The sequence below is a fragment of the Trichechus manatus genome, unplaced genomic scaffold (assembly GCF_000243295.1).
Source record: "Trichechus manatus latirostris isolate Lorelei unplaced genomic scaffold, TriManLat1.0 scaffold00052, whole genome shotgun sequence".
NCBI classification, from domain to species: domain Eukaryota; kingdom Metazoa; phylum Chordata; class Mammalia; order Sirenia; family Trichechidae; genus Trichechus; species Trichechus manatus.
This window is the reverse complement of record NW_004443988.1, coordinates 7,806,025-7,833,667: the sequence shown is the minus strand read 5'-3', so window position 1 is coordinate 7,833,667 and position 27,643 is coordinate 7,806,025. Positions and strand designations below refer to the sequence as shown.

General features: G+C 40.4%; 2 protein-coding genes across 2 annotated transcripts in view; both read right to left on the bottom strand.

Moving 5' to 3' along the window:
* Positions 1-18,667, bottom strand: part of ZNF512 (zinc finger protein 512) — a 48,871-nt gene extending 30,204 nt beyond the window's left edge. Inside the window, exons 1-2 of the mRNA XM_004377629.2 lie at positions 18,152-18,667; positions 17,569-17,627 (exon numbers count right to left, since the gene is read on the bottom strand). Of these exons, the coding sequence (XP_004377686.1) occupies positions 17,569-17,627; positions 18,152-18,181 (89 nt within the window). The 5' untranslated portion in view covers positions 18,182-18,667. The remainder of the gene's footprint in view (positions 1-17,568; positions 17,628-18,151) is intronic.
* A 112-nt stretch (positions 18,668-18,779) lies between these two features.
* SPATA31H1 (SPATA31 subfamily H member 1) lies at positions 18,780-26,243 on the bottom strand. The gene is made up of 2 exons (XM_004377695.3): positions 26,228-26,243; positions 18,780-24,175 (listed from the first exon to the last, which is right to left on the bottom strand). The coding sequence occupies exons 1-2, from the start codon at positions 26,241-26,243 to the stop codon at positions 18,780-18,782; spliced, it is 5,412 nt and encodes a 1,803-aa protein (XP_004377752.3).
* Between the last annotated feature and the right edge of the window lie 1,400 nt (positions 26,244-27,643).

Sequence of the window (27,643 nt, the reverse complement as noted above, 5' to 3'; positions counted from 1 at the left end):
GTTCTTTATCTCTTCATTTGATGTTCTAGGGTTTCAGGATTGTTGATTCTCTGTTTGGCTTAGTTTTTCGGATCTTTGTTGTGGAGGGACGGCGTGGTGTTTCTGCCTAGAGCGCCATCTTGCCGGAAGTCTCTACCAAAAATTTTTAGTAGCTCCTAGTTCATCTTCTAGGTACAAATACTTAGATTTCATTACAAAATCTGTCTTTTGCAGACTCCTTGTACTTTACCCAATTCTTAAGTGTTGGTGTTCTTCATGGTTTCATCCTCTACTCTCTCTTTCAGTCTCACTTCTCACCACTGGTTCTCAAACTTCATAATCTCCTAGGAAGCTAGTTAAAAATAAGGTTTCCCAACAAATTTCTAGAAACACACTACCTACATAAACTAACACAAACTGAGGTAGAAAATTTGAAAAAAAGAAATTGAAGAGGTCATTAAAAAATTCCCAGCCAAAAAAAGCCCCTGCCCCTATCAAACATTCAGAGAAGAGCTGACACCAATTCTACTCAAACTATTTCAAAACATAGAAAAGGAAGGGATATATAATACTCCCGAATTCATTCTATGAAGCTAGCATAACCCTGATACCAAAGCCAGGAAAAAGACACCACTGAAAAAAGAAAATTACAGACCAATATCCCTCATGAATACTGATGCAAAAATAATCAACAAAATTCTAGCCAACAAAATTCAACAGCTTATCAAAAAATAATACATCATTACTAAGTGGGATTCATATCAGGTATGCAAGGGATGGTTCAACTTAGAAAATCAATCAACATAATCTACCACATAAAATAAAGGAAGGAACTCACATGATCATCTCAAATCGATACAGATGAGGCATTTGATAAAATCCAACACGCTTTCCTGATAAAAATGCTCAGCAAATAGGAATAGAAGGGAAATTCGTCAAACAATTAAGGGCATATATTCAAAACCAACAGCCAACATTATTCTCAATGGAGAGAGGCTGAAAGTATTCCCCTCGAGAATGGGGACCAGGTGAAGATGCCCTTTACCACCACTCTTATATACCATAATGGAAGTCCCAGCTAGAGCAATAAGGCAAGAAAAGGAAATAAAGGGCATTCAAATTGGTAAGGAAGAAGTAAAACAATCTCTATTGACAGATGACATGATCCTATACATAGAAAATCCCAGAGATTCCACAGGAAAATTACTGGAACTAATAGGATTCAGTAAAGTGGCAAGATACAAGATTAACGTACAAAAATCAGTTGGATTCCTCTACACTAACCAACAGAACTCTGGAAAGGAAATCAGGAAAACAATACTATTTACGATAGCCCCCAAAAGATAAAATACTTAGGAATAAATCTAACTAAGGATGTAAAAGACTTATACAAAGAAAACTACAAAACACTACTGCAAAAAACCAAAACAGACCTACATAATGGAAAAACATACCATGCTTATAGACAGGAAGACTTAACATTGTGAAAATGTCAATACCCCCCAAAGCAATCTACAGATACCGTAGATGCAATCCTGGTCCAAATTCCAACAACATTCTTTAACAAAATGGAAAAACTAATCTCAAACTTTATCTGGGAAGAAAAGAGGCCCAGATAAATAAAGCATTACTGAAGAAGAACAAAGTAGGAGGACTCACACGTCCCGATCTCAGAACCTACAATATAGCCTCAGTAGTCAAAACAGCTTGGTATTGGTACAATGACAGATACAGACCAAGGCAACATAATTGAGAACCCAGAAATAAATGCCAACCACCTATGGACAGCTGATCTTCAACAAAGGGTCGAAATCCATTAAATGGGGAAGAGATAGTCTCTTTAACAAATGGTACTGGCAAAGCTGGATACCCACCTGCAGAAAAATGGAACAGGACCTGTCTTAGGCTGGGTTCTCTAGAGAAGCAAAACCAGCAAAGCGTATAAACAGATATATAGAGAGATTTATATGGAGGAAATGGCTCACATGGCTGTAGAGGCTGGAACATCCCAAGTCCGTGGGTCAGGACAGAGGCTTCTCCTGATTCATGTAGCCGCAGGAGCTGGCAAATCCAAAATCAGCAGGTAAGAGAGCAAGGCTCTTGCTCACAGGCTGCAAAGATCAACGAATCCAAAGACTGGCAGGCAAGATCGCAGGTAAGCTGCTAGTTCAAGTCCCAAGAACTGTAGGTCAGATGAACAGGAACCAGCTGCAGGATCCAGGGGGAGCAAAAGCCCACAAGCCTTGCCAGAATGTCCACTTGCATTCAATGCAGGCCACACGTCCAAGGAAACTCTGTTTCAACTGACTGGCTACTCACAGCAGATCCCACCATAGAGGTGATCACATTATATAAAGTCTCATCATGGAAGTGTTCACAACATCATATGACTGCCAAAACATGGAGAATCACGGCCCAGCCAAGTTGACACACAACATTAACCATCACAGGATCCATACCTCCTACCATACACAACAACTAACTCAAAATGGATCAAAGATTTAAATGTAAAACCTAAAACTATAAAGTTCATGGAAGAAAAAATAAGGACAAACCTACAGGCCCTAATTTATGGCACAAATAGACTATTAAACATAATTTTAAAATGCACAAAAAGAAGATAAACTAGATAACTGGGACCTCCTAAAAATTAAATACTTACGCTTTTCACAAAACTTCTCCAAAAGAGTTAAAAAGAGAACCTACAGGCTAGGAAAAATTTTATGGCTACGACATATCCAACAAGGGTCTAATCTCTAAAATTTACAGAAAATTTCAAGACCTCAACAACAAAAAGACAAACAATCCAATTAAAAAATGGACTAGGACATGAGCAGACACTTCACCAAAGGAGACATTCAGGCAGCTAACATATGAAGAGATGTTTGAAACCATTAGCCATTAGAGATATGCAAATCCAAACTACTACAGTGAGATACCATCTCACCCCAGGATTAAAGGCACTCATCAAAAAAACAGAAAACAACAAATGCTAGCAAGGCTGTTGGGAGACTGGAACTCTTACACACTGCTGGTGGGAATGTAAAATGGTACAACTACTATGGAAAATGATATGGCACCTCCTTAAAAAGCTAGAAACAGAAATACCATACAATCCAGCAATACTACTCCTAGGAATATATCCTAGAGAAATAAGAGCCACCACACGGATAGGCATAGGCACTGCCATGCTCATTGCAGAATTATTCACAATAGCAAACAGTTGGAAACAACCTAAGCGCCCATCAACAGATGAATGGATAAACTATGGTACATACACACAATGGAATACTACACAACAATAAAGAACAATGTTGAATCTGTGAAACATCTCACAACATGGATAAGTCTGGAGAGCATTATGCTGAGTGAAATAAGTTAATCACAAAAAGACAAATATTGTATGAGACAACTATTATAAAGAAACAAGAAAAGGTTTATGCACAGAAAGAAACGTTCTTTGATGGGTACCAGAGATGGGACGGGGAAGAAGGAAGAATCACTAACTAGATAGCAGACGTGTCAATTTTGGTGGAGGGAAAGACAATACACTATATGGGGAAGTCAGCATAACGTGACTAAGGCAAAGGAAGACACTGAAAGGTACACAAGAATAAAGGGCAACTACAGTAAATACCATAGCATATACAATTCTGAAACAACAGTGTCATGGATTGAATTGTGTCCCCCCAAAATATGTGTCAATTTGGTTAGGCCATGATTCCCAGTATTGTGTGGTTGTCCTCCATTTTTTGATTGATGGAATTTTTCTGTGTTACAAATCCTAATCTCTGCCTGGGGTTAATGAGGAAAGATTAGATTATATTAAAGAGGATCAGGGTGAGCTGTAACACCCTTACCCAGGTCACATCCCTGATCCAATGTAAAGGGAGTTTCCCTGGGGTGTGGCCTGTACCACCTTTTATCTCTCAAGAGATAAAAGGAAAAAGAAGTGAGCAGAGAGTGGGGGACCTCATACCACCAAGAAAGCAGTACCGGGAGCAGAACACATCCTTTGGACCCAAGATTCCTGCGCTAAGAAGCTTCCAGACCAAGGCAAGATTGATGACAAGGACCTCCCTCCAGAACTGACAGAGAGAGAAAGACTTCCCCTGGAGATGACACCCTGAATTTGTACTTCTAGCCTACTAGACTGTGAGAAAATAAATTTCTCTTTGTTAAAGCCATCCACTTGTGGTATTTCTGTTATAGCAGCACAAGATGACTAGAACAAACAGTAATAACAATAATTTATGAGTGGATACACAGGTAGGTATGTATGCTAAATAGATGTGGGAGGTTGTACGGGAGTACGCCTATGCACATACAGGTATGGTTGTGGATATTTCCAAAGACATATTTATATGTGCTTCAAATATATTCATATATATAATAGAGCACATAGGGGGCACAGTTACAGAAACTTACACATAACCAAACACCTCATGGGACTGAGATACTAGGATTGAAGGCTAAGGACCATCTAAGGACATCTAGGTCAATTGGCATAACACAGTTCATGAAGACAATGTTCTACATCTTACTGTAGTTAGTACCGTTTGGAATATTAAAAGCTTTCGAGCGGCCATCTAAGATACAACTACTGGTTTTTTCCCATCTGGAGCAAAGGAGAGTGAAGAAAACCAAAGACTCAAGGAAGCAATTAGTCCAAAGGACTAAACTAGACTGAGACCGGAAGAACTAGATGATGTCCTGCTACCACTACCAACCACTCTAACCAGGAACACAGTAGAAGGTTCCCAGTTAGAATGGAAGAAAAATGTAGAAAAAAATCAAAATTCATTAAAAAAGGCCAGAGTTGCTGGTCTGATAAGAGACCAGAGGAACCACCCTAAGACACCTGTCTTAGTTATCTAGTGCTGCTATAACAGAAATACCACAAGTGGATGGCTTTAACAAACAGAAATTTATTCTCTAACAGTCTAGGAGGCTAGAAGTCCGAATTCAGGGTGCAAGCTCCAGGGGATGGCTTTCTCTCTGTCGGTTCTAGGGAAGGTCATCTTCATAAATCTTCCCCTGGTCTAGGAGCTTCTCAGCACAGGAACCTTGGGTCCAAAGGACACAGTCTGCTCCTGGCGTTGCTTTCTTCGTGGTACAAGGTCCCCGTCTCTCTGTTCGCTTCTCCCTTTTATATCTCAAAAGAGATTGACTTAAGACACAATCTAATCTTGTTGAGTCCTGCCTCATTAACATAACTGCTATCTATCCCACCTATTAACATCATAGAGGTAGGATTTACAACACATAGGAAAATCACATCAGATGACAAAATGGTGGACAATCACACAATACTGAGAATCATGGCCTAGCCAAACTGATACACGTCTTTGGGGGAACTGAAGCCACTCCCACAGATCAACTTTCAGCCAAATAATAAAGTCTATAAAATAAACAATAACACCCATGAGTAAGGTGCTCCTTAGAACAATCAACTATACAAGACCCAAAGGGCAACATCTGCCCCAAAGCAAAGATGATAAGTAAGGAATGGGCAGGGAAACCAGATGAATGGAAATGGGAAACCCAAGGTGGAAGTGGGGAGAGTGCCAACACATTGCAGGGACTGCAACCAATATCACAGAACAATATGTGTATGAACTATTGAATGGGAAGCTAATTTACAATGAAATTTTCATCTAAAGCACAATAAAATGTTTACCAAAAAAAAAAAACTTCTTAGTAGCACTGAATGTGGGAGTAAGGAACATAGATTGATCAAAGTAAACAAATGTCACTGATGTGCACAAGCGAAAAGGATGTTTATGCTAAAAACTACGACATATACAACTTGATAAAACCAACAATAACAAAAAATGAATATATGATTATATACGTACTTATACAGGCATGTATGGGTACAGGCAGGTAAAGGTGTGAACGTATGCGTGGACAAATATATATGTGTATACATACAAATGTGTACACGCATATACATTCATAGAGGACACAGTTATAGATACTTTCAGACATAAGCAAACACCTTGCAAGACTGGTTTTGAAGGTTTAGGTAGGCCTTTAGTCTCATGGGACAACTCAAGTCAATAGGCATAGTATACTTCACAAAGTTCATGTTCTACATCCTAGTGAGGTGTGAAGCGTCTGGAGTCTTAAAAGTGTGTGAGCAGCCATCCATCTAATATACAACTATTGGTGTCTACTCATCAGAAGCAGAAGAAAACGAAGGAAACTAAAGTCTCAGAGAAAAAAAAAAACAGTCTACGGGGCTAAGACCCTACATGAGCCACAGCCTCATCTACCCTAAAATCAGGAAAACTAGATGATGCCTGGCTACCACTACTAACCATTCTGATCAGGGCCACAAGAGATGAACCTTAATAGAACAGGAGAAAAATGCGGAACAGAACTCAAATTCTTAAAAAGTCTAGATTTACTGAACCAGCTGAGACTAGAGGACTCCCTGAGGTTATCGCCCTGAGACACTCTTTAAACCTTGAACTGAAACTACCCTGATGTCACGTTTTAGCAATATAACAGATTGGCATACAAAATAAAGGATATTACCTGTGAGTATGATGCTCCATTAAAAAACTATCTATATGAGATCAAAAGGTCAACAATTACTCTAAAGCAAAGATGAGAAAATAAGGGAGCAGGGAAACTAGAGTACTAGAAACGGAACAACCAGAACGGAATTAAAGAAAGTTGACATACTGTGAAAAATGTTACTGTCACTGAACAATTTGCATAGAAATTGTCAAATCGGAGCCTAATTTGGTGTGTAAACTTTCACTGAAAAACCAATAAAATACTATATTAAAAAAATAAGGTTTCCCTTGCCCCAACCCCAATGACTCTGATTCAGATTAATGGGTGGAGACCCATAAGTCTCTAAATTTTTAACAATTAACCCTAGGTGATTCTAAGGTGCACACTGAGCAGCATTCCTTTAACTGCTTTCCCTAGGAGATCTCATGAATGCTCTCATTTAATGGATGAAAACATCATGTTTTCAACTACTTTTTATACCTGATGGTTCTCAGTTCTGTATTTCAGACCAGTCTGAGGTCCAAACTCATTTGTTCCAAATGTTGCTCCTGATTTAGGAGTTAACACTGGAGACATGATTCCCTGTCCTTAAGTATAAAGAATGTGACCCAACTAGAATGACACAGACTCACAAGGACACATCAACTGGGCCCTGAGGTATAAAAACAATAGTTAGGACAATTGTGGAAAACATCTTTTAGGAAACCTTTCACGTAAACAAATACTTAAGAGCACAAACGATCCACATATTTTCCACTCTCATCTTTTCCTAACCAAAAACCAAACCAAACCCATTGCCGTCGAGTCATTTCCAACTCATAGTGATTCTATAGAACAGAATAGAACTGGCCCATATGGTTTCCAAGGAGTGCCTGGTGGATTTGAACTGCCGACCTTTGGTTAGTGGCTGTAGGTCTTAACCACTATGCCACCAGGGTTTCCCTTTTTCTACTAGCATTTAGTAAATAGTAAGATTTGCTGGACCAATGAAGACCCTCCTGACTGTTGTTACTAAAACTTGTACCAATGATTATTAAGAAGACAACTCAAAATGTAGCTGTTGTTGTTAGGTGCTGTTGAGTCAGTTCCAACTCATAGTGACCCTATGTACAACAGAAAAAAACACTGCCCAGACCTGCATCATCCTCACAATTGTTGCTATGCTTGAGCCCATTGTTGCAGCCACTATGTCAATCCTGTGTAGAATCCTGTGTAGAATCACGGTGATTTAGAGGTTTTTAGCAATCAGTGAAAAGGTGAAGCTTTTAATGATTTTACCCATTTGTAATGTCTATATATACTGATGATTCTGTAACGTTCCTCAGACTCAAGCAGCATGCTTGTCCATTTCCCACTTTTGCCTCTTGGTACATATGCTGAATAAAATCTTTCTTCTTGCTTTACTATTAAGTTTGTGATTTTACCTAGGACAGTTAAATGGTGTAGTTGCAGGAGAATTTTTCCGAAGCCACAAATCCAGTTGACCTCGAGGAGAGCTGGACTGGGAGCAGAAGCTGGCGAAGAGAGGTCCTATTTTCTGGACCCTACACATTCACACCCCACATCCCTTCGACACCAGTGGGGTAAATACTCTCTGAAAACAAACCTTTGCTTATTCTTTTTTGTTCTCTTTCTCACAACTTAAGTTTTTTTCAGTATACTGTTTGAAAACCAGTTGTTTGGATTAAGGAGAATCTAAAACTTTTGTTTGGTTTAGAGTGACATCTAGTGGCTCCTTTGGTGAACTGCAGTTTGGTGTCCAGATTCGGGCATTTGAAACATTCCATTTTCAAAGAGCTCTGGTCATTATAAGCTACAAAATTTGGGCATGGGTCGACCAGTAAAAGCCATCAGAGTGGTCACCAGGGCTCATCATGAGCATTAAAGACTCCTGTGACAGGATAAAGTAGTCGTGAGACAGGCTAGGGCACTAAGCTGCCTGCCACCTGCAAGCAAACTCTTGCACAATGAAGGTACACCTTGGTCCAAGCAAAACACTATCCAAACCCCATGGCTTTCCTCGTTAGGTTTCTTTTTGTGACTCAGAGAAAATATGGAAAACAGTGGTCTTTTTTGAAACCTCTTTTCCCCTTTCCAAATTTAAAATGGAAATAACCAAGAGAAAAGCAAAATTAATGGCCCACCATCTAGCACACCCACTGCCGATATGGTAAAGAATTCAGGGCCTAATTTGGCTCAGTATTTAGAAAAATGGCATGATTTAACGAAAGAAAAGGATTCATTACAATGGCCTAAATGGGGGACTTTTGAATTGGCCAGATTAGTCTTTTTAAGATGTAAATTAGAAGCAAAGGGATCTAAAATAAACTAAAATCAGTTGGAAGTATTCTTATACTCCTGCTGAAATGCCTTTTAGCTCTTTGGGGTTTTTTGTTGGTCTGTATTTTTACTTTTGTTTCTTTTTATGTTCACTTAGATTTTGGTGGACAAATTGGCTTGATGATGGCTGTTACAAAGGTTCTCAGAGTCTTTTGACCCACCCCATTCTGCGGCAGTCCCTCGCTAGGATTTTGTCTTGCCTCTGCAAAACTGAAAGTAATGCTTCACTTTCATATTCAAAAATTTTTAAGTACAAATCTGGGTGGAATCACCAAATCTTGCAAGAAAATATGTGATGCCAATTCACCAGGGGAGATGGCGGCTCCCGACATGTTTTATGAAATTCGCATGGGGAGGTGGTAACACCAAACCTGTTTTATGATAGTTTCTCAATAAACAATCACAATGTTAAAATTAAAACCATCAGTAGCTACTTTAAAGTACTTTCCAATTGGAGGAACTAGTATATTTAAGGTCTAAAATAAGAGACTAGGTCTCTAGCCAACAGAATGAATTAAGTTCAAAAAGAAGGAAACTACAAGCTTGAACCTTAGAGGTTAACATTTTTGATAAATGAACCTGGATTTCTCCCTCCCCTCCAGGATGCTGGTTTGGGGTTCATATTTAAAAACACTATAAGCTGAATATAACAGAAGTAATTTAGAATTTCAGGGATCACGTTGGGAAAATGAATTCCAATTTGCTGTTTTTGTTTTTCGTTGCCTTTTTTCCACTTTGGGAAAATGAGCTCCAGTTTGTGTTCTTGTCTTTCTTCTTTGGGGAATTTTTGTTTGACGCTCAGGCTTTGTCAAAAAAATCTAATACTCCTCCATGTGGGGCTTTAACAATTAAGTTTTACCTAGAGCCTATTTTTTCTTTTGAATTAATAAGTCAGTCTTACCAAAAATTGCTATATACATTTTAAGAAACTAGGTTCCCCATATCCTTGTTTTGTGTGGTAGTGTATAAGCCTGTTCGTTGAGTTGGCCATACAGACCAGTGAGTTTATGTGGTCTGTCTGTCTCGTTTTGTTCTGAGAGCTTGCTTCTGGTCTAGAATGTTGTGTTTGAGTTTCTGTCTTGTATCAGGTTGGAGGCTATGGCTGACAGTTGCTGTTTTTTGTAAGGCTCTCTTAAAACCTCAGTTCTTTCCTTATCCAAGAAAAACTGTGTCTTGTGTCTGTCTTATGATTTAGACTTTTACTAGCTACTTTGAAATGTTTTAATACAAATTGGTCTATTTAAAAAGTGCACCAAAAAAAAAAAAAAGATGAATCATTTATTTTAATTGGTACAACAAAGCCTTAAAAAGAGACAGATTATCCCAAACTGCTTCTCCAAAAGATCCTGTAAAACATGCAAAAGCTAGGGACTATGTCAATCTTAAAAGTGAAAACTTTCTAGGTAACTTAAGCTAGATACTATATGAAATATGTTTTATTTAAGGAAAAAGGATAACTCTGTCTTAAAACTAGCAGTTCCAGAGTGGGAAAAAGGATGCATATGACAAACCTACAAAAAGAAAAAAAAAAAAAGAAAAGGGCTAACCAGGAACTAATGAGTTCATTTACAAAATTGCTGAAGAGCTTTGGTATTTACTAGGTAGATAAAAGTTTGTGATAAAGAATAATAAAAGAGAAAAAATTTAGTTATCTTTTGTCTTTCAAAATACCTAAGCCAAATTCTTGTCTCTAATCATGAGCCAAAAACAGGGAGAGTGGGCAGGATCAGGCCTCCTGGGTCACCAGCCTCTGAGGTCACACAGCTCCAGGGAAGCTTTTGAAAGATCCCTTCCAACTAGGTGGAGACTTTCTAGACAAAAGAAAATAAGAAAAATGCCGCATTATGGTTATCAGAAATTGGGTGGATTCCAATCATAAAAGAACTGTAAAGAAGTTCTCTACTGTAGAAGAAGTCTAAGAAGCCAAAAGACAGAAATCACGAGACACACCTGAAATGACCTGGGGAAATGTTTCCACATACTAGCCAGAGACTAAAGGTTATATCCATACCAATGAATTCGTTGGCTGAGCAGAGACTGTGATTTCCAAAGCTAGTCGATAAAATATTTAAGGGCTAAAATTAGATTGAGGAAAATATGGGAAATAGTAAAAACTGATAAAAACTTAGAATATTTAAAAGAACTTTATTTCAACAGTAATTATATTTTATGGTATACAGGCTTAAAATAATTTCCAAGACCTTTTAGGTACCCTAATACATTAAACTGAGTTAATAGATATTCATTATAATTTGTTTACATACTTTTGCCACAAAAATGTGTGTGTGTGTGTGTGTGTGTGTGTGTGTGTATAAGGGAATCTGCTAATGTGTGTGTTCATTTTTGCCATTTAAAGCGATATGCTGTAAGAGATATGCAACAAAGACAACATTAAGAGGCTTATTAAAAGGAATTTTCTTTGATATAGTCAAAAGTTTTATCTGTCTGGCAAAAGTTTAATGGTTTAATTTATGAGATTTTTAGGAGCTTTAATGTTAAACAGCATATAAAACAGAGTTGGGTTTCTTGCTGTTAACAAAATTTTCTTTGATTACTGGAGTGAAGGGTTAATTTACTCTGTGTAATCTGCTTCCAGGGCAAGGGTTCAACGTCTCATTAGAATAAATTCCTGAATCAAAATCAAGCCGCATGGCTTTGAAAAAGGTTAACGTTTTTACCTTTAAAATCTTCGGTTAAATGACTCAAGTATTGTTTCTTGGTGACTTATAATAACTTCTGGCAACTCTGAAATTTCATGGAAAGCCACAAAAAAAATTTTTTTTGAAGGAAAAATGCTAAAAAGGGTTTATTTAATATGTTACAAATTACATGAAACATGTTGTCAAAAATCAAGAGAAGTGCCTGATTCTCTTTGGGTTAAAATTTATATGTATTTCCTTTTATGTTTCTGCCTAATATTACACAACAAATGCATAATACTCGTTGTCATAGAGTTGATTCTGACTCATAGTAACCCAACAGGACACAGTAGAACTGCCCCATACGGTTTCCAAAGAGCGGCTGGTAGATCTGAACTGCTGACCTTTGGGTTAGCAGCCATAGCTCTTAACCACTGCGCCATCAGGGCCCCAAACACATGCTATGTCATAATTTTATTATTTTTTAATTGCTAACTTCATCACAACTTTTTTTTTCCATCTAGCATCATCAAAGCCAATGGTTTCACTGGGAAATTCACGTCGTTTACCCATAAACTTTTTTTTTTTTTAATTACTAGTCAGATATTCAGAGACTTGATAATCTTGGTATACTCTCGGTATATCCTGACTATACGGTATTATGTCTCAAGGTTATTATGTACTGTATCTGAAGCACTTTGAAAATAAGGTTAATCATTATATTTAGAAATACTTATGTCTAAAGTTTTTTTTAACTGACTTTATTTGGCTTTGCATTACTTTTGTAGTTAATTTCTATCAGGTCTTTCACTTTTAAGAGTATTATTTTTATAAATTAGTCACAGTCGTTATTAAGTTTTGTTGTCTACAGGTAAGTTTTTACACTGCTGATTTGCAGAAAATATTTGACCAAAATATCTCAACAAAAAGATGGACTATATTGAACTTGTGAAAAGGATGGTGACTAAACTGAATCAAGATTTCCAGAACTCTTATGTAGAAGCAGATAGGTCCACAGACTGCAGCTGATCAGAATCACGTGGGACAGAAATTAACTACATAAGACTGAGTAAACAAAAGGATTACCATGGGTTTTATGAGGGAATACTGTTGATATTTTAAGGTCCTACTTTCTGGATATAAGAAATCATTTTCCTCCTTTCTCCTAAATGATATAACTAACAGGTTTAAATATTTTAACTCTCAAACTAGAAGCTCCTGTTGGTAAATAAGTAAAGCTGTAAATATAACCAGAGAAGTATCTGCAGTTCGAGCTACAATGTTACAAAATAGAATGGCATTAGATTTCCTGTTAGTCTCCCAAGAAACACTTTGTGCCTTAGTAGATAAATGTTGCCGTTTATATTAATATGCAATCTGAGGTTTTGCAGGATGTAGCTGCTGCTGAGGCACATGAAAAGCAATTACTGATGCAGCTTACGTATAAATAAACACCCCACGAGATTTGTTTCCTTGGTTCAAAGGCCTTAGGTTCATGGTTTCATTGGTTATTTCAGACAACTGGCCTAATATTATTGTTAGAGTTTCTGTTCTACCTCCTGGTTTGCTGTGTGGTGCCTGGGATTTTAAACACAGATGGTGCCCAACTATCATTATTGAACATTTCTGATCAAAGATTCTATAGCAGGATCAAGATCAAAAGGAGGGAATGATGAAAGAGTTGGAATTCTCCTGGAATTCAGATTTTTAGCTTTCACAGAGGTTGGGTAACCCACACAGGCCATTGCCTTCATGTGTCCTTTTGAGCCCCGAGCTTTGAGAAATAAACTGGTTCCTGAAGCCACTTCTGAGTCAAACAATGGTCCAGATAAACTAGTAAGACCATTTTGCTCTGGGGTTGTGCTTTTCTGAAGAATTTGTTTTGTTTTCGGACACTGACTCCAAAGATCAGACTGGGAGCTATGAATAGGGTAAATCAGTAATTATTTTAATTAGTCTTCAAGACAATGTAGTATGAAATACCTGTCTAATATTTGTAATCAAACTGTCACTCCTCCCCACCTCTTGCTATGCAGAAAATTACGTATCTTGAAGAAACCAAGTTCTCAGAGATCAACCTCACGCTTTGAGTCAGCCTTCTGGGAAACCAAGCAGTTCCTCCAATGTGGCCTTGCCCTGTACTTACCCTAATTTAAAATCGCATAATCAAGAGTGTCTGAGAAGAAAAAAACACACTTATAATAGTGATCAAAGAATTTGTATGAGAATTAATGATCAGAAGAAGGGAATATGTGAAGACATCCTAAAACTGAGGCAGTTGGCCTAACTAAAATGGCTGACACAAGGTCTGGCTCAGACTCCATTTTGTCTTAGACTCCACTTCTGTGTCTGAGAAAGTGACCCACAACTGTTAATAAGTAGACCACGGAGGGGCAGCTTGCCCTCATGAAGAACACTTAGCATGTTTTAAATAGATTAACTGAAGACCTCCAACAAGAGGGGTCTATCCTCTAATAATCTTGCTAATCATATATGCTCTAATGGAAACTTGGTTGTTACATATGAATTTTTCTATACATTCTGTTTCTTCTAGATACACTTTGTCTTCTCCTTATGGATATATGTTTTTGTGTAGTGGATCTAACTACACTAGTTTAGATAATCCCTTTCCAACTGACAGTGAGTTTATGTGGGCAATCTCATTTAGGTTTGTGGCGAATGTGTGGGCAATGCACTCTGGGAACTTTAGGATTACCTTCAGATATTCATTAGTAATGATGCTAGTAAATATTAGAAAGGTGATTTTAAATTGTTACATTGTAAAATGAGAGTCAGAAGAAAACACATTGGTCCAACACTCAGGGTGGGGTGGTCATTTCTAAGAGCTTTAATTCCCTCTTACGGTATAGCTGAATTAAAAAAATCTTTAAGAAATTTATCAATCACTATGGGACAAATAGCAGACAAAGTTGCTAATGGGATGGAAACACAACAGAGATCTCTGACCTCATTAGCCAAGGTGGCATTAGATAAGAGACTAGCCTTAGATTTTTGTTATTAGCTCAAGAAGATGGAGTCTATGCTGTAGCAAATACCTCTTGTTGCATCTGATAAATAACACATGAGAAGAACAAGATATACATAGGATTAGACACCAAGCTACTTGGTTACACACTATAACACCCCTATGAACACCAGACTTATTTTGTTGGTTACCATCAGGAATTAAGTACATGGGCTAGATCACTATTTCAAGGAATAGTAATATTGTCAGTCTGCATCCTGATAATATTAGGCTTAATAAAACTTGTCTTCTATTATCTTATACACTCAAAACGCAAAAGAAAGGTTCAGGCTAAAATGTTGACGTACATTGATTCTGCTCATTTCTGCAATGTGACTGATGAGAACGTCACTCTTACCTAAGATTCTAGTGACGAACAAGATGGTATCTGGTGGAAAACCAGCACCAGGAGTTTAAACAGCTTGCCACAGTGGCTGTCTAGGAGCTACGTCCAGGTTTTGATCATCAATGTGTTATCTCCAATCTCCAGTCAAAAGGAAGGAGTGACTTAGGAGTTAAAACTGGAGACATGATTCCCTCCTTGAGTATAAAGAATGTAACCCAACTGGAGTGACAAAGACTTACAAGGACACATCAACTGGGCCCTGAGGTATAAAAACAATAGCTAGGACAATCTTGAAAAACATCTTTTTTTAGGAAACCTTTCACAAAAACAAATACTTACAGCACAAAAGACCCACATATTTTCCACTCTTATCTTTATCTATTAGCATTTAGTAAATAGTAAAATTTGTTGGCTCAATGAAAATCCTCCTGACTGTCATGACTGAAACCTGTACCAATGATTATTAAGAAAGATAATTCAAAATGGTGATTTAGCAGTGTTTAGCCAATCTGTGAAAAAGTGGAGCTCCGGTGGTGTAGTGGTTGAGAGCTTGGCTGCTAATCAAAAGGTCGACAGTTCAAATCTGCCAGCCGCTCCCTGGAAACCCTATGGGGCAGTTCTACTCTGTCCTGTATGATCACTATAAGTCAAAAATTGACTCAATGGCAACGGGTTTGGTTTGTGTGTGTGTGTGTGTCTGTGTGTGTGAAAAAAGTGAAGCTTTTAATGATTTTACCCATTTGTAATATCTATACGTACTGATGACTCTGTAATATTCCTTGGACTCGGGCCAACATAGCTGTGGCAGCATGCTTCTCCATTTCCTACTTTTGCCTCTTGGAATGTATGCTTAATAAAATCTTTTTCTTGCTTTATTATAACTCTGTGGTGATTTTAGTCTAGGACACTTCTCATCCAGAAATTCCTAATTCAGTGAATGATATCAACATCTATCCACCTGATTGCCAAAGCTGGTAGCCCACAGACATCCTATGTTCCTCTCTCTTAGTCACCTCTCATCTCTAATCATCACAGTCTATCATTTCCTATATACTGCTACCACCATAGGCCAACACCTTCATTTCTCTTAGGTTACTGAAAATTGCCTCTGAACTAGTTTCCCAGCACCCATTTACAATGCTGCCAGAGTGGTCTTTCTAAGATCAGTATCTGACCATGTCATTCCCTTGTTTAAAACTCTTCCAGGATAAAATCTAAACACCTTGGCACACTATAAAAGGCCCTTCATGATCTGGCCCCTGCTAACCTCTCTAACCTATTTCCCTACAATCCACCTATTCTCCATGCCAGTAGTATAGAACTACTTGCCACTCTATTAACCTCTTTTACCTGTGCACGTTCTGTTCTCACTTCAGAAAAATCTCTTCTCCTTCTAGCTAACTGCATTATTCCTCAACTCTCAAGTCTCTGCTGAGGAGTGACCAACTCTGGTAAAAATCCTTCCCTTCCAAATTATCACTTCCCTTCCCCAAAGATTATATTAAGTTCCCATTTTAAAATATTTACATATTACACTGTACTGTGTCGATCTATTTGTCTATCTTCCCTTTTAGACTATTGTGTGTTTTACATCTCTGTATTACTAACTTACTACACAGCTAGCACATAGCAGATATTCATTAAATGTTATCTGAATGAATGAATCCCTTCTAAAGGGAGTTTCTAGTTAACAAGGATCTTTCTTTTGTATTAATCATGGAAAAGGTTAGCACATTGAGTATACAAAATAATAAACCAGTCTAGGAGCCAAGTAGATTGAAAATACAAGGATTTCTTATAGCCATTTTTTATCAGTCCTTCCCATGTTCATCAAGGTCTTCATGAGCATTGATGTCTGAAGAAATAATAGTAGTATCTCTGAGTCATATGTTCTATTTTAATTATAATTTTTTTTTTTTTTTGCAAGCTAGGTTTTTCTCCCCAACACTTGGTTTAGACTGACACTGTCCCGTAAGGTAGCCATCTAAGAAAAAATGTAAATTGAAAATAAGAGGTTTTAATTTTCCCTGTTGAAAATAAGAGAAAAGGTTCCCCTCCTCCCGGTTCTTTCAGAATTCGCTTTCGATAACAGTAATGGCAGTCTTTATCTTTCTGAAAAGTATGTAAATCAAGGATGTATCTTCAAGGACCTGGGAGTCATTTCTTTTAAAATGTAGTCATCAAGAAAGCTCACATTCCTACCTCTCAGTTTCCCGGAAGGAGATTAATGTAACTTTGGGTTTCTGCCATAAACATATTAGAAAATTAGCAATTTTATCTTAAACACGAATGTAGTGAGTCATATCCACTCAACTACATAAAGAATAAGATTTCTTTGTCTTTGCAATCTTTTTAGCCGACTGCCTGTGAAGCATCACATTCTGGTTTAATGCATATTCAATTACAAAACTTTTCTTTCTTTTCTATTTTTGTGACGATGTTTTCTGGGTTGGGAATAGATTTCATTTTTAGTAGTTTTTCCCCAACAGCCCACAGGTGGCTATATAAATTTAAATTAATTAAAAGTGAATAAAATTTAAAATTCACTTCCTCAGTCGCACTAGCCACATTTTAAGTGCTCAAAAGTCATACGTAGATAGTAACTACCTTATTAGACAGTGCAGACACAGAACATTTTCATCATCACAGGACGTTCTTCTGAACAGTGCTGGCGACACAATTATAAATGGACCTCAGAAAACCTCACTTACTTCTTAGGTCCCACGATCCTCGTGCTCCTCTGCTGCTTAAAGGACGTGGGTCCCGGAGTCTAGCAAATCACAAGCACACGAGTGAGTGCTAGGGACCTCTGAACCTTGACCACAAAAAGTCGAACCCCCCTGTGCTCAGGAAAAAGGAAGCTCTCCCGGAGTAACTATCTCAAACGGAAGAAGGTAATACTTTTTAGGAAAAGTGTGCCGTCCTGTTTGCCTATACAGCAAAGGGAGGGGACAATAGCAAAGCCTTATCTCCCCCCATTCTCAAAAGCCCTGTCCCAGATAAAGGCTCTAAAAGGGAGGCGAAAAGAGAAAATAATGTCGGAGGCACTTGGGGATGTAAGTGCAATAAAATTAACGGCAATCTGGCGAGAATGTGAGTCCAAGGAGGAGGGGGAACAGACGGTGGAAAGTAGGAACAGAAAAAAAGGGGACAGGTGGGTATGATCTACGAGGGTGGGGCCTACGATGGGCTCTGATAAAACCAACTCTGGACATGAGACAAAAGCGAGGGACCGCGTGTACCGGGCTCGATAGCGCTACTCCTAAACCATAACGGTCAAACCAAGAAACTCACAGCGGGTACTGCACCGAGTCTGGAAGACATCACTCCCTCTCCACGCCTAACAAATTCACCCAGGGGCTCCGGCCAGACCAACGACACTTCCGCTCTCCTCTCCTCTCCCGGATGTGGACTCGGAACCACCGAGCTCCGTTCAGAACGTCTGCTTCCGCCTAGCAGCTTCCGAGGGGGCTGCGGCCCCAGTAAGTCACGTGACGAGTCCCCCTCAGATTCCTCTGAGACCCTGCCAAGGGGAGGGATTGCGTCGTGGGATCCTGGAAGCTATGGGTGGGGCTTGGGAGAAAGGGGAGGAGTGTGGAGCCTTAACCTGGCTCCAGAACCCCTCTCACTCGTTCCCGTCGTGTGTGCGACATCTAGTGTCCTTCCACCCTCCCTTCTTCACCCAGCACGACGAGTGGTCTTTCAGATGCGCATGAAGATCAATGTCCCATTTAATTATTGACACTTTATTTATCTTAGAGAAATTACAAACCCATGCCCCCCAAGTAGGGAGACATAGAAGTCCTGCCACTGGTGAGGGCACAGGAATTGGAGCCAGAGGATGAGCAACAAAGAAGCCAGGAAAGGGCAGCTTGAGTAAAACAGTGAATAATGGGGGTGGACCTCTCGTCATCTACTAGCTTCAGGCCTCCAAACTTGCCCTGTGTCCGTGTTTTTTTGTGTTTGAGTAATTCATGAAATCTTTAGACAAACTGTGTCTGGGCCTCTGCCCAGGGGAACTGTGCTTGATTCTCTCCTTAGGAGGACTGTCTTGAGTTCTCTTAGAAGAACTGTGACGGGTTCTATCAGAGGGGCTGCTATGGGTTCTCTCAGAATGACTGTGACGGCTCCTCTCAGAGGGACTGTGATGGGTTCTCTCAGAGTGGCTTCGTCGGCTCCTCTCAGAAGGACTGTGTCTTCTCCTCTCAAGGGGAGTGTGGCTTCTTCTCTCAGGGGGACTGTGTCTTCTCCTTTCGGGAAGACTGCATCTTCTCCTCTCAGGGGGACTGCGACGGCTCCTCTCAAAGAGAATGCGTCGTCTCCTCTCAGAGGGACTGAGACGGCTCCTCTCAGAGGGATTGCGACGGCTCCTCTCAGAGTGACTGTGATGGCTCCTCTCAGAGGGACTGCAACGGGTTCTTTCAGAGGGACTGTGGCAGCTCCTCTCAGGAGGACTGTGTCTTCTCCTCTCAAGGGGAGTGTGTCTTCTCCTCTCAGGGGGACCGTGTCTTCTCCTCTCAGGAAAACTGTGTCTTCTCTCAGGAGGACTGCGTCTTCTCCTCTCAGAGGGACTGCGACTCTTCCTCTCAGAGTGACTGCAATGGCTCCTCTCAGAGTGACTGCGACAGCTCCTCTCAGAGGGACTGTGATGGCTCCTCTCAGAGTGACTGTGATGACTCCTGTCAGAGGGATTGCTGCGGTGGTTTTGCTCCTTGTGTGTAGGTTTCTCTTTAAAGTGACTGTGTGAGCTTCTCTTCATAGACGAACCATGTAGGATTCTCCCCCTGGCCTGAACTCTGGTTCCTGGTTTGGGCAAGTTCTTAGACTCCTGGCTGTAGATTTCAGTTCTGTAGTTTTTCTTAGCTCTGCTACTAATGTCATTCTGAACTGTACTCAAAGGCTGTCTGGTTGAGGTGGTTTGGAAAGTGATGTCTTTTTGGGAAACTATGGACTTGGGCAATTGGGTAGGTCTGGGCTGGAGAAAGCTACCTCTTTTTGGCTGTTGAGTTGATCTGAATTGGTCTTTTCTTCCCTGCTTAGTGGTTGGGCCTGTGGGCCTTATCTTGACAACTGGCCTCCTGTCTCTTTTGTTATCTCCTGGTAAGCAGTAGTCCCTGGCTTTTTGTTTTAGAGGGGAATTTTTGTTCAACCACAAGTTGTCTGGCCTTTCTCTGCCCTCAGGCTTCTGCCCAGTAGAAACCATAATTCTGTGTGCGGTTTGGAATGCCTGCCTTAGGCCCTGAAAAAGCAGTTGCATGAACGTGGGTTGGGAGGATTTCTTAGATTTTCTTTTTAAAGAGGCAGGAGTTGTCTGAGCTGCTCCACTGCTCTTGCTTCTTAACCGAGCTAGTAATTCCCTAGAGGGATTATGTATTGTGTTTCTATTGCTTTGTGTTCTAACTTCCTTGGTGATTTTCTTCATTGGATATTTTGCACCAGGGGACTTTCTGGGTCTCACCTTAGCCCATTTTTCATCCTGATTGCTTTCAGAACTACTCTCTGGCAGGGAGTGAACTTGCGTGAATTCATAGTGCCCAGACTCTTCAATTTCTGTCCTTCCTAGTGGGTCAGGGTTGCCATGGTGCCCTTGCCTGATGTGGACTTGTATAGGAGTAGGAGACTGGGAAGGCCCAGACCAGAAATCTGTGGTGGGAGTAGAACTCTTGGAAGCTTGAGTATAGATTTTAGCTTTCCTTTGTGATGGTGATATAGGGCTCCTTGGCATGATGGGTCTGTCTCTTCCATGATACTTTGGAACTTGGGGTCTTTTCCCAGTTCGCAACCTAAAGCCAAGATGCAATCGAATCTCACCATGTCCCTCAGGAGTACTTACAAGGTGGAGCTGCGGATAGATAAGAAGGTAAGGCCCAAAATTGGCCTGTAATTTATGACAACAGTTAAATCCTGAACATCGGCCACACTGTAAGCAGATAGGGTATTTTAGTACCAGACCTGTAGCTAGAGGTGGAGGCACATTGGGGGGTAGTTGGCTCCTTAAGAGTTTCGCTGCTATTTTTAGCTGCAGATCTTGTAGTAGCTGGAACTGTTCTGTGAAGTCAGTCTTAGCCTGGGGAAGATAACTTGGCTTGAGGGAGTGTTGGGGCTCAAAAGTCCTTTTCTGTGAATCACTCTGTGAGTTCCCACTCTCTACCACTGGAACAGAATCTTTACTAGTGAAAAATATCCTGAGGGAAGACTCCGACTTTACAGGCACAGTAATGTGGTCCCCTGTATGTGAGGCAAGCATGTGTTGACTCACTTCCTGGGACATATCACTGAGCCTTGAGTTTGTTTTCTTTATTCCCACTATAGTCCCAGAGTATTGCTGTATTATGGAAGATGTGGAGCCACGTGTCCACATCCTTAAGGTCATTCTTTTCTCATGACCATGGCATGAAGTATGTCTCTGAATGTAGTTTTTGATCGCTGAAGGCTGAGAAATAGTACCCTGACTCTTCTCAAGCAGGCTCTGGGGGAATTTCATCAGTTCTGCTGGAACCCCAAATAATTTCTGAATAAATTGACAGGTATCTGTTGTGGCTCTTTCTTCTGCTAGAGATGTTTGAGACCAAAATTTCTTTTCCATAGTGGCCCCCAAGACGTTCCCCAGCATTACCATATTGGAGAGATATTTTCTAGGTAGTCGCTGTTTCCAGGCGTGACTCTCACGGACATTCTGTTGTCTGCCAAGGATGGACGAAGTCAGCCCTCTTCGAGCACGTGATCCTGACTGGGAAATCCTAGATCGTAATCTCCAGCTTTCTGATGGATGTTGGGCTAGGCTCTTAAGACCATGTTCCCATTGGAGTGAGTTGTCTAGCTCCTCCATCTGCTTCCTCTGGGTCTTCTCCTTAGATACAACATCCACTCCTGGGATCTTAGGATGTGGAGTTTCCACAGCGATAGCTGCCTGATCAGAGGATTGATTCAGAAAGTCCAAGGGAAGGGCTGAAGACTGTATCATAGTAGGGTCTGCATAGGACTCTCCAGGCTGCAAAATATCTGTCTCAAGGATTTTTATATCCAAGTCTCTTGATACTTCTGGCATTTCAGAGTACCAGTGACCTCCTAATTCAGATGTATTTTTGACAGGGCTTGAGATGAGTGAGGATGTGGAACTGTGTATGAACTTAGATAAATGATTTCCTACTTGTAATTCTTCTCCTGGTGTTAACTCCTCGAATTCCCTATTCTGATACACCTGTCCTAGATTCAAATCCTCAGATTCCATGACTTGAGGAGGCCGTGTTTTTATCCCTATTGATTTCACAGCGTGAAGCTCTTGTTCATGAGTCACCGCTATAGGTTTCTCAAATGGAGATGTTGGCTGTGGAGATAATTCTCCAGATTTCACTTGAATATTTGGACTTGGAGTTAATTCCACAGGTTCTACGAGTTCTTGAAGATATGGCCTTGGGAGTAAATCTGAATATTCCATTACTTCAAGCCCAGATCCTAGGGCTCCTTCTGTTGGTACTACAAACTGAGGAGTTGGTCCTGGTGTTAATTCTTCAGATTTTACAATCTGAAGTGGTGGTCCTGGAATTAACACAGTCTTTACAATTTGAAACCCTGTCAACTCTATTATTTCCAAAATCTGGTGTGTTGGCTCTGTGATTAATTTCTTAGATTTCACATTTTGCAGCCATTGCCCTGAGGTAAACTCTGAAGGTCTCGTATCTTGCAGTTTTGGAGTTAACTCAACAGATTCTACCATTTGAAGGGTTGGCCTTGGGGTTAACGCCACAGACTTCACAACTTGAAGTGGTGGCCCAGGGATCACTTCCACAGATTCAGCAACTTTTTGGGGAGCCGTTGAGGTTATCCCTACTGATTTAGAAACTTGAAGCTGAAGCTGTGTCCTTGCTGATTCTGTAACTTGATCAACTGGCTTTGGACTAATCCTCATAAATTCTGTAATTTGATCTGGTGGTTCTGGGGCTGCCCCTGAATATTTCATACTTTGATACTGTGACTGTGTTAATCCCATTGGTCCATTCTCTTGCTGCCATGTCTTAGAGGTGAGCTCTTCAGATTCTGCAACTTGATCTGTTTGCTTTGGGAGCAGCTCTAAAGATCCCTCCATTTGCAGTTGTTGCTTACAGGTCCAACCCACAGATTCTGGAGCTTGATGTCCTACCTCTGATACTATCCCAGAAGATCCCATATGATCCCATGACATTGCAGTGAATTCCATGGGTTCCTCCACTTGGACCCATGTCTCAGAAGGCAACTCCACAGATTCAGGAACTTGATGTCGTGGCCCTGGTGTCATCCTTGAAGATTCTGGTACATGATGTAGTGGCTTTGGAATCAACAGTATAGATTCTTCCCTTTGCAACTTTTCCTCAGAGATCACCTCCACAGGTTCTAGGGCTTGAGGATAGGCCCTTGGGGATTTCTCTGTATATCCAATGTCTTGACTTATTAGCTTTGGGGTCATTCTAAGGGATTCTTCCCCTTGCAGCCCTGCCTCAAAAGTCAATCCCATAGTTTCTGTAATGTGATCCTTTAGCTCTGGGGTCATTCCTTCAGATTCCACAACTTTCTGCGGTGGCTTGGTATATGACATCCCCAAATCCTTAACTTGAGGCCATGACTGAGAGGGTAACTCTAGAGTTTCTGGGACTCGGTAACTTTTCTCTGGGGTCAATTCTAATGATTTTGATCCTTGATCCTCTAGCACTGGAGTTAGATCCACAGATTCTGGTACTTGAAGATCTAGCTCCAGAGGCATCTCTGAAGATTCCATGGTTTTACCCATTGGCTGTGGGATAAACCCCACAGGTTTCTCTGCAGTTTCTGGGCCTTGATGTGTCATTTCTGAAGATTCTGTGATTGGATGAATTGGTATTGAAGTCAAATTCACAGATTTAGGGTCTTGATGCCTTGGCTTTGGAATCATCTCTGTATATTCTGCAAACTGATGCTCTGTCCTAGGGATAACTTCAGAGGATTCTGTGATTTCATAATCTGGTTTTGGAGTTAGCTCCCCAGATTTCACTTGTTGAAGCAGTGATGCTGGTGCTAACTCCATAGATTTTATAGTTTGCTGCAGAGACATTGAAGATAATTCCATATGTTTTGCACTTTGCAATTCTGACTCTGAAATAAACTCCAAAGATTTCACACCTTGTTGCTGTGATTCTGGAGACAAATATGACGTTTTGACACTAGACAACACTGGTCCTAGTATTAACTCCTTAGTTGGCTCCGGTGCCAACACTACTGATTTCACACCTTGCCAACCTGAAGTCAACTCCTGGCAATTCATATCTTGCTGTTGACACCCTAGTGTCAGCTCCACAGATTTTACATCTTGAAAACATGGCTCTGGTGCAAAGACCACTGATTTAACACATTGTGACCTGAGGCATGATGTCAACCCTAAAGAATTCTCAAGTTGAGGTTGTGGCCATAAGTTTGACTTCACAGATTTCACATCTTGAGAACATGGCTCTGACACAAACACCACAGATTTCTGCCTGAGGCAAGAAATCAACGTTTTAGAATTCACATCTTGAGTTTGTGGCCCTGATTTCAACCCCAGAGATTTCAGATCTTGAAAATATGACTCTGGCACAAGCACCACAGATTTCATACTGTGCTGCTTGAGGTGTGAGGGCAAATCCTCAGAATTCATACCTGGAGGATGTGGCCCGGGGTTTAACTCCACAGATTTTACTTTTTGAAAACATGGCTCTAGTACAGAGACCTCAGATTTCAAGTCCTGAAGCTCAGAGCCTGAAATCAGATTTATAGAATTTGTACCACAAAGCAATGGCTCTTTGTTCATCTCCACAGATTGTATATCTTCAAGCAGTGGCTCTGGTGAAGATACCACAGATTTCACATCATGTAACTGAGGACTCAAAGTGAACATAGATTTCACAACTTGCTGCTGTGAGTCAAGATGGTTCTCCAAAGAATGGACTTCTGGAAACTTTGTCCCTGGAGTCAAATCAGAAGATTTCACACCTTGCAAATGTGGCCCAGGGTTGAACAAAACAGATTTTGTACCTTGAGATTCTGACCCGTGATTCAATTCAGAGGGTTTCATGCCTTGCATCTGTGGCCCTGGATTGAACTTTATAGAATTTATACATTGAAGTTTTGGCCCTAAATTCAACTCAGAAGAATTCACACCTTGTAACTGTGGGCCAGAGTTGCACTCCATAGATGTTATACATTGAAACTTTGTCCCTGGAGTCAATTCAGGCTTTATATCTTGCAAATGTTGTGCAGGGTTGAACACAACAGATTTTCTATCTTCAAATTCTGAACCTGGATTCAACTCAGAAGATAACGTACCTTGGAATGTTGTCCCCTCAAACGATTTTAAATTTTGCAAGTGTGACCCAGGTTTGCACCCCATAGAATTTATACATTGTAATTTTGGTTCTGGATTCAACTCAGAAGAATTGACACACTGCACTTGTAGCCCAGGGTTGCATTTCATAGGTGCTACACCTAGAAATTGTGGCCCTACTGTTGATTCAGACATCAAACCTTGCAAATGTGGTCCAGGGTTGAACACCGTAGATATTTCACTTTGAATCTCTGTCCCTGAATTCAACAAAGAAGCGTTCATACCTTGAAGTTTTGAAACCGGAGTCAATTCAGATTTCAAACCTTGCAAATGTGGCCCAGGGTTGCACCCAACAGAACTTACATATTGAAGTTTTGGCCTTGAAATAAACTCAGAAGAATTCACACATTGCAAATGTGGCTTAAGGCAGAACACATTAGATTTTGTACCTTGAAGCTCTGGCCCAGGATTCAACTCAGAAGATTTTTCACCTTGTATCTGTGGTCCAGGGTTGAACTCCACTGATTTCACACCTGGAAACTTACACCCCAGGGTCAAATCAGAATGTTTATCACCTAGAAACTTTAGACCAGGTTTGAATTCTACAGATTTCACACCTTGAAGCTTTATCCCTGTGATCATTTCTGAAGATTTCACACTCTGCCATTGTGGTCCAGAACTGAAATCCATAGCTTTTACATCTTGAAGCTTTTTGCCCATGATCAATCTAGAAGATTTTACATCTTGCAGCTGTGGGCCTGAGTTGAATTCAACTGGTTTCACTCCTTGAAGTTTTGTCCCCAGGACAGACTCAGAAGATTTCACACTTGGCAACTGTGGCCCAGATTTGAATTCCACAGATTTCACATCTTGAAACTTTGTCTCTGAGATTAACTCAGAAGATTTCCCACCTTGCAACTGTGGCTCAGGATTGAACTCCACTGATTGCACACTTTGAGGTTTTGATCCTAGGATCAGCTCAGAAGATTTCACAACTTGCATCTGGAAACCAGGGCTAAATTCTGTATGTTTTACATCTTGAAGCTTTGACTTTAAGGTACCTTGAGAAGATTTCATGCCTTGCAATAGTAGCCCAGGGTTAAAGTCCATAGATTTGACACCCTGAATCTTTGTTCCCAGGGTCAACTCAGAAAATTTTACATCTTGCAACTGTGAGCTGGGGTTTAACTCAATAGATTTTGTACCCTGGGACTTTGTCTCAGGGGTTAACTTAGAAGATTTTACACCTTGGCATTGTAGCCCAGAGTTGAACGCCTCAGATTTCACACCTTGAAGCTCTGTCTGAAGAGTTAACGCAGATGATTTCATGCATTTCAAGTGTAGTAGGGGGTTCACCTCTACAGTTTTATCACTTTGCAATTGTGGACCCTGGCTTAAAACCTCAGATTTCACTCCTGGAAGCTGTGGCTCTTGTGTGAGCACTAGAGACTTCATATCTTGAAGCTGTGTCCCTGGAGATGACACTAAGGTTTCCATTTCTTGCAGTTGTGGTCCTGGGGACAACTCAGGAGATTTTAAATCTTGTGTGTGAAGCCCAGGTTTGAACGCCATAGATTTTATACCACAAAGCTTTGACCTTGAAGTCACATCACATGATTTCATACTTCTCAACTGTAGCACAGGTTTCAAATCTACAGGTTTGGCACCTTGAGATTGTGACCCAAGATTTCGCACTACCGATTTCCCACCTTGAAACTCTGGTCCTGGTAGCCATTGAATAGCTTTCATGCTTCTAATCTCTGGTTCTTGGTTTAACACTACAGTTTTCACACCTTGAAGCTGCAGCTCTGAGGTTGACTCCAAATTTTTCCCTTTTTGCAGCTGTGGTCCTGGGGACAACTCAGGGGTTTTCACGCTCCGCCAGTGTGGCCCAAGGTTGAACTCTATGGATTTTTCACCTTGAAGTTTTGATCTTAGAGTCAATTCAGATGACTTCACACCTCTCAACTGTAGCACAGGTTTCAAGTCTACAGGTTTGACACCTTGAGATTGTGACCCAATATTCAACACTACAGATTTCCTACCTTGGAACTCTGGTCCTGGCATCCACTGAACACATTTCCTGCTTCCAAGCTCTGGCTCTTTGTTTAACTCCATAGTTTTCATATCTTTAAACTGTGGCTTTGAGGTTGACTCCAAATTTTTTGTTTTTTGCAGCTGTGGTCCTGGGGACAACTCAGAGGTTTTCACACTCTGCCACTGTGGCCCAAGGTTGAACTCCATGGATTTTTCACCTTTAAGTTTTGATCCTACAGCCAATTCAGATGACTTCATACTTCTCAACTGTAGCACAGGTTTCAAATCTACAGGTTTGACACCTCGAGATTGTGACCCAATATTCAACACTACAGATTTCCTACCTTGGAACTCTGGTCCTGGTATCCACTGAACACATTTCATGCTTCCAAGCTCTGGCTCTTGGTTTAACGCCATAGTTTTCATATCTTTAAGCTGTA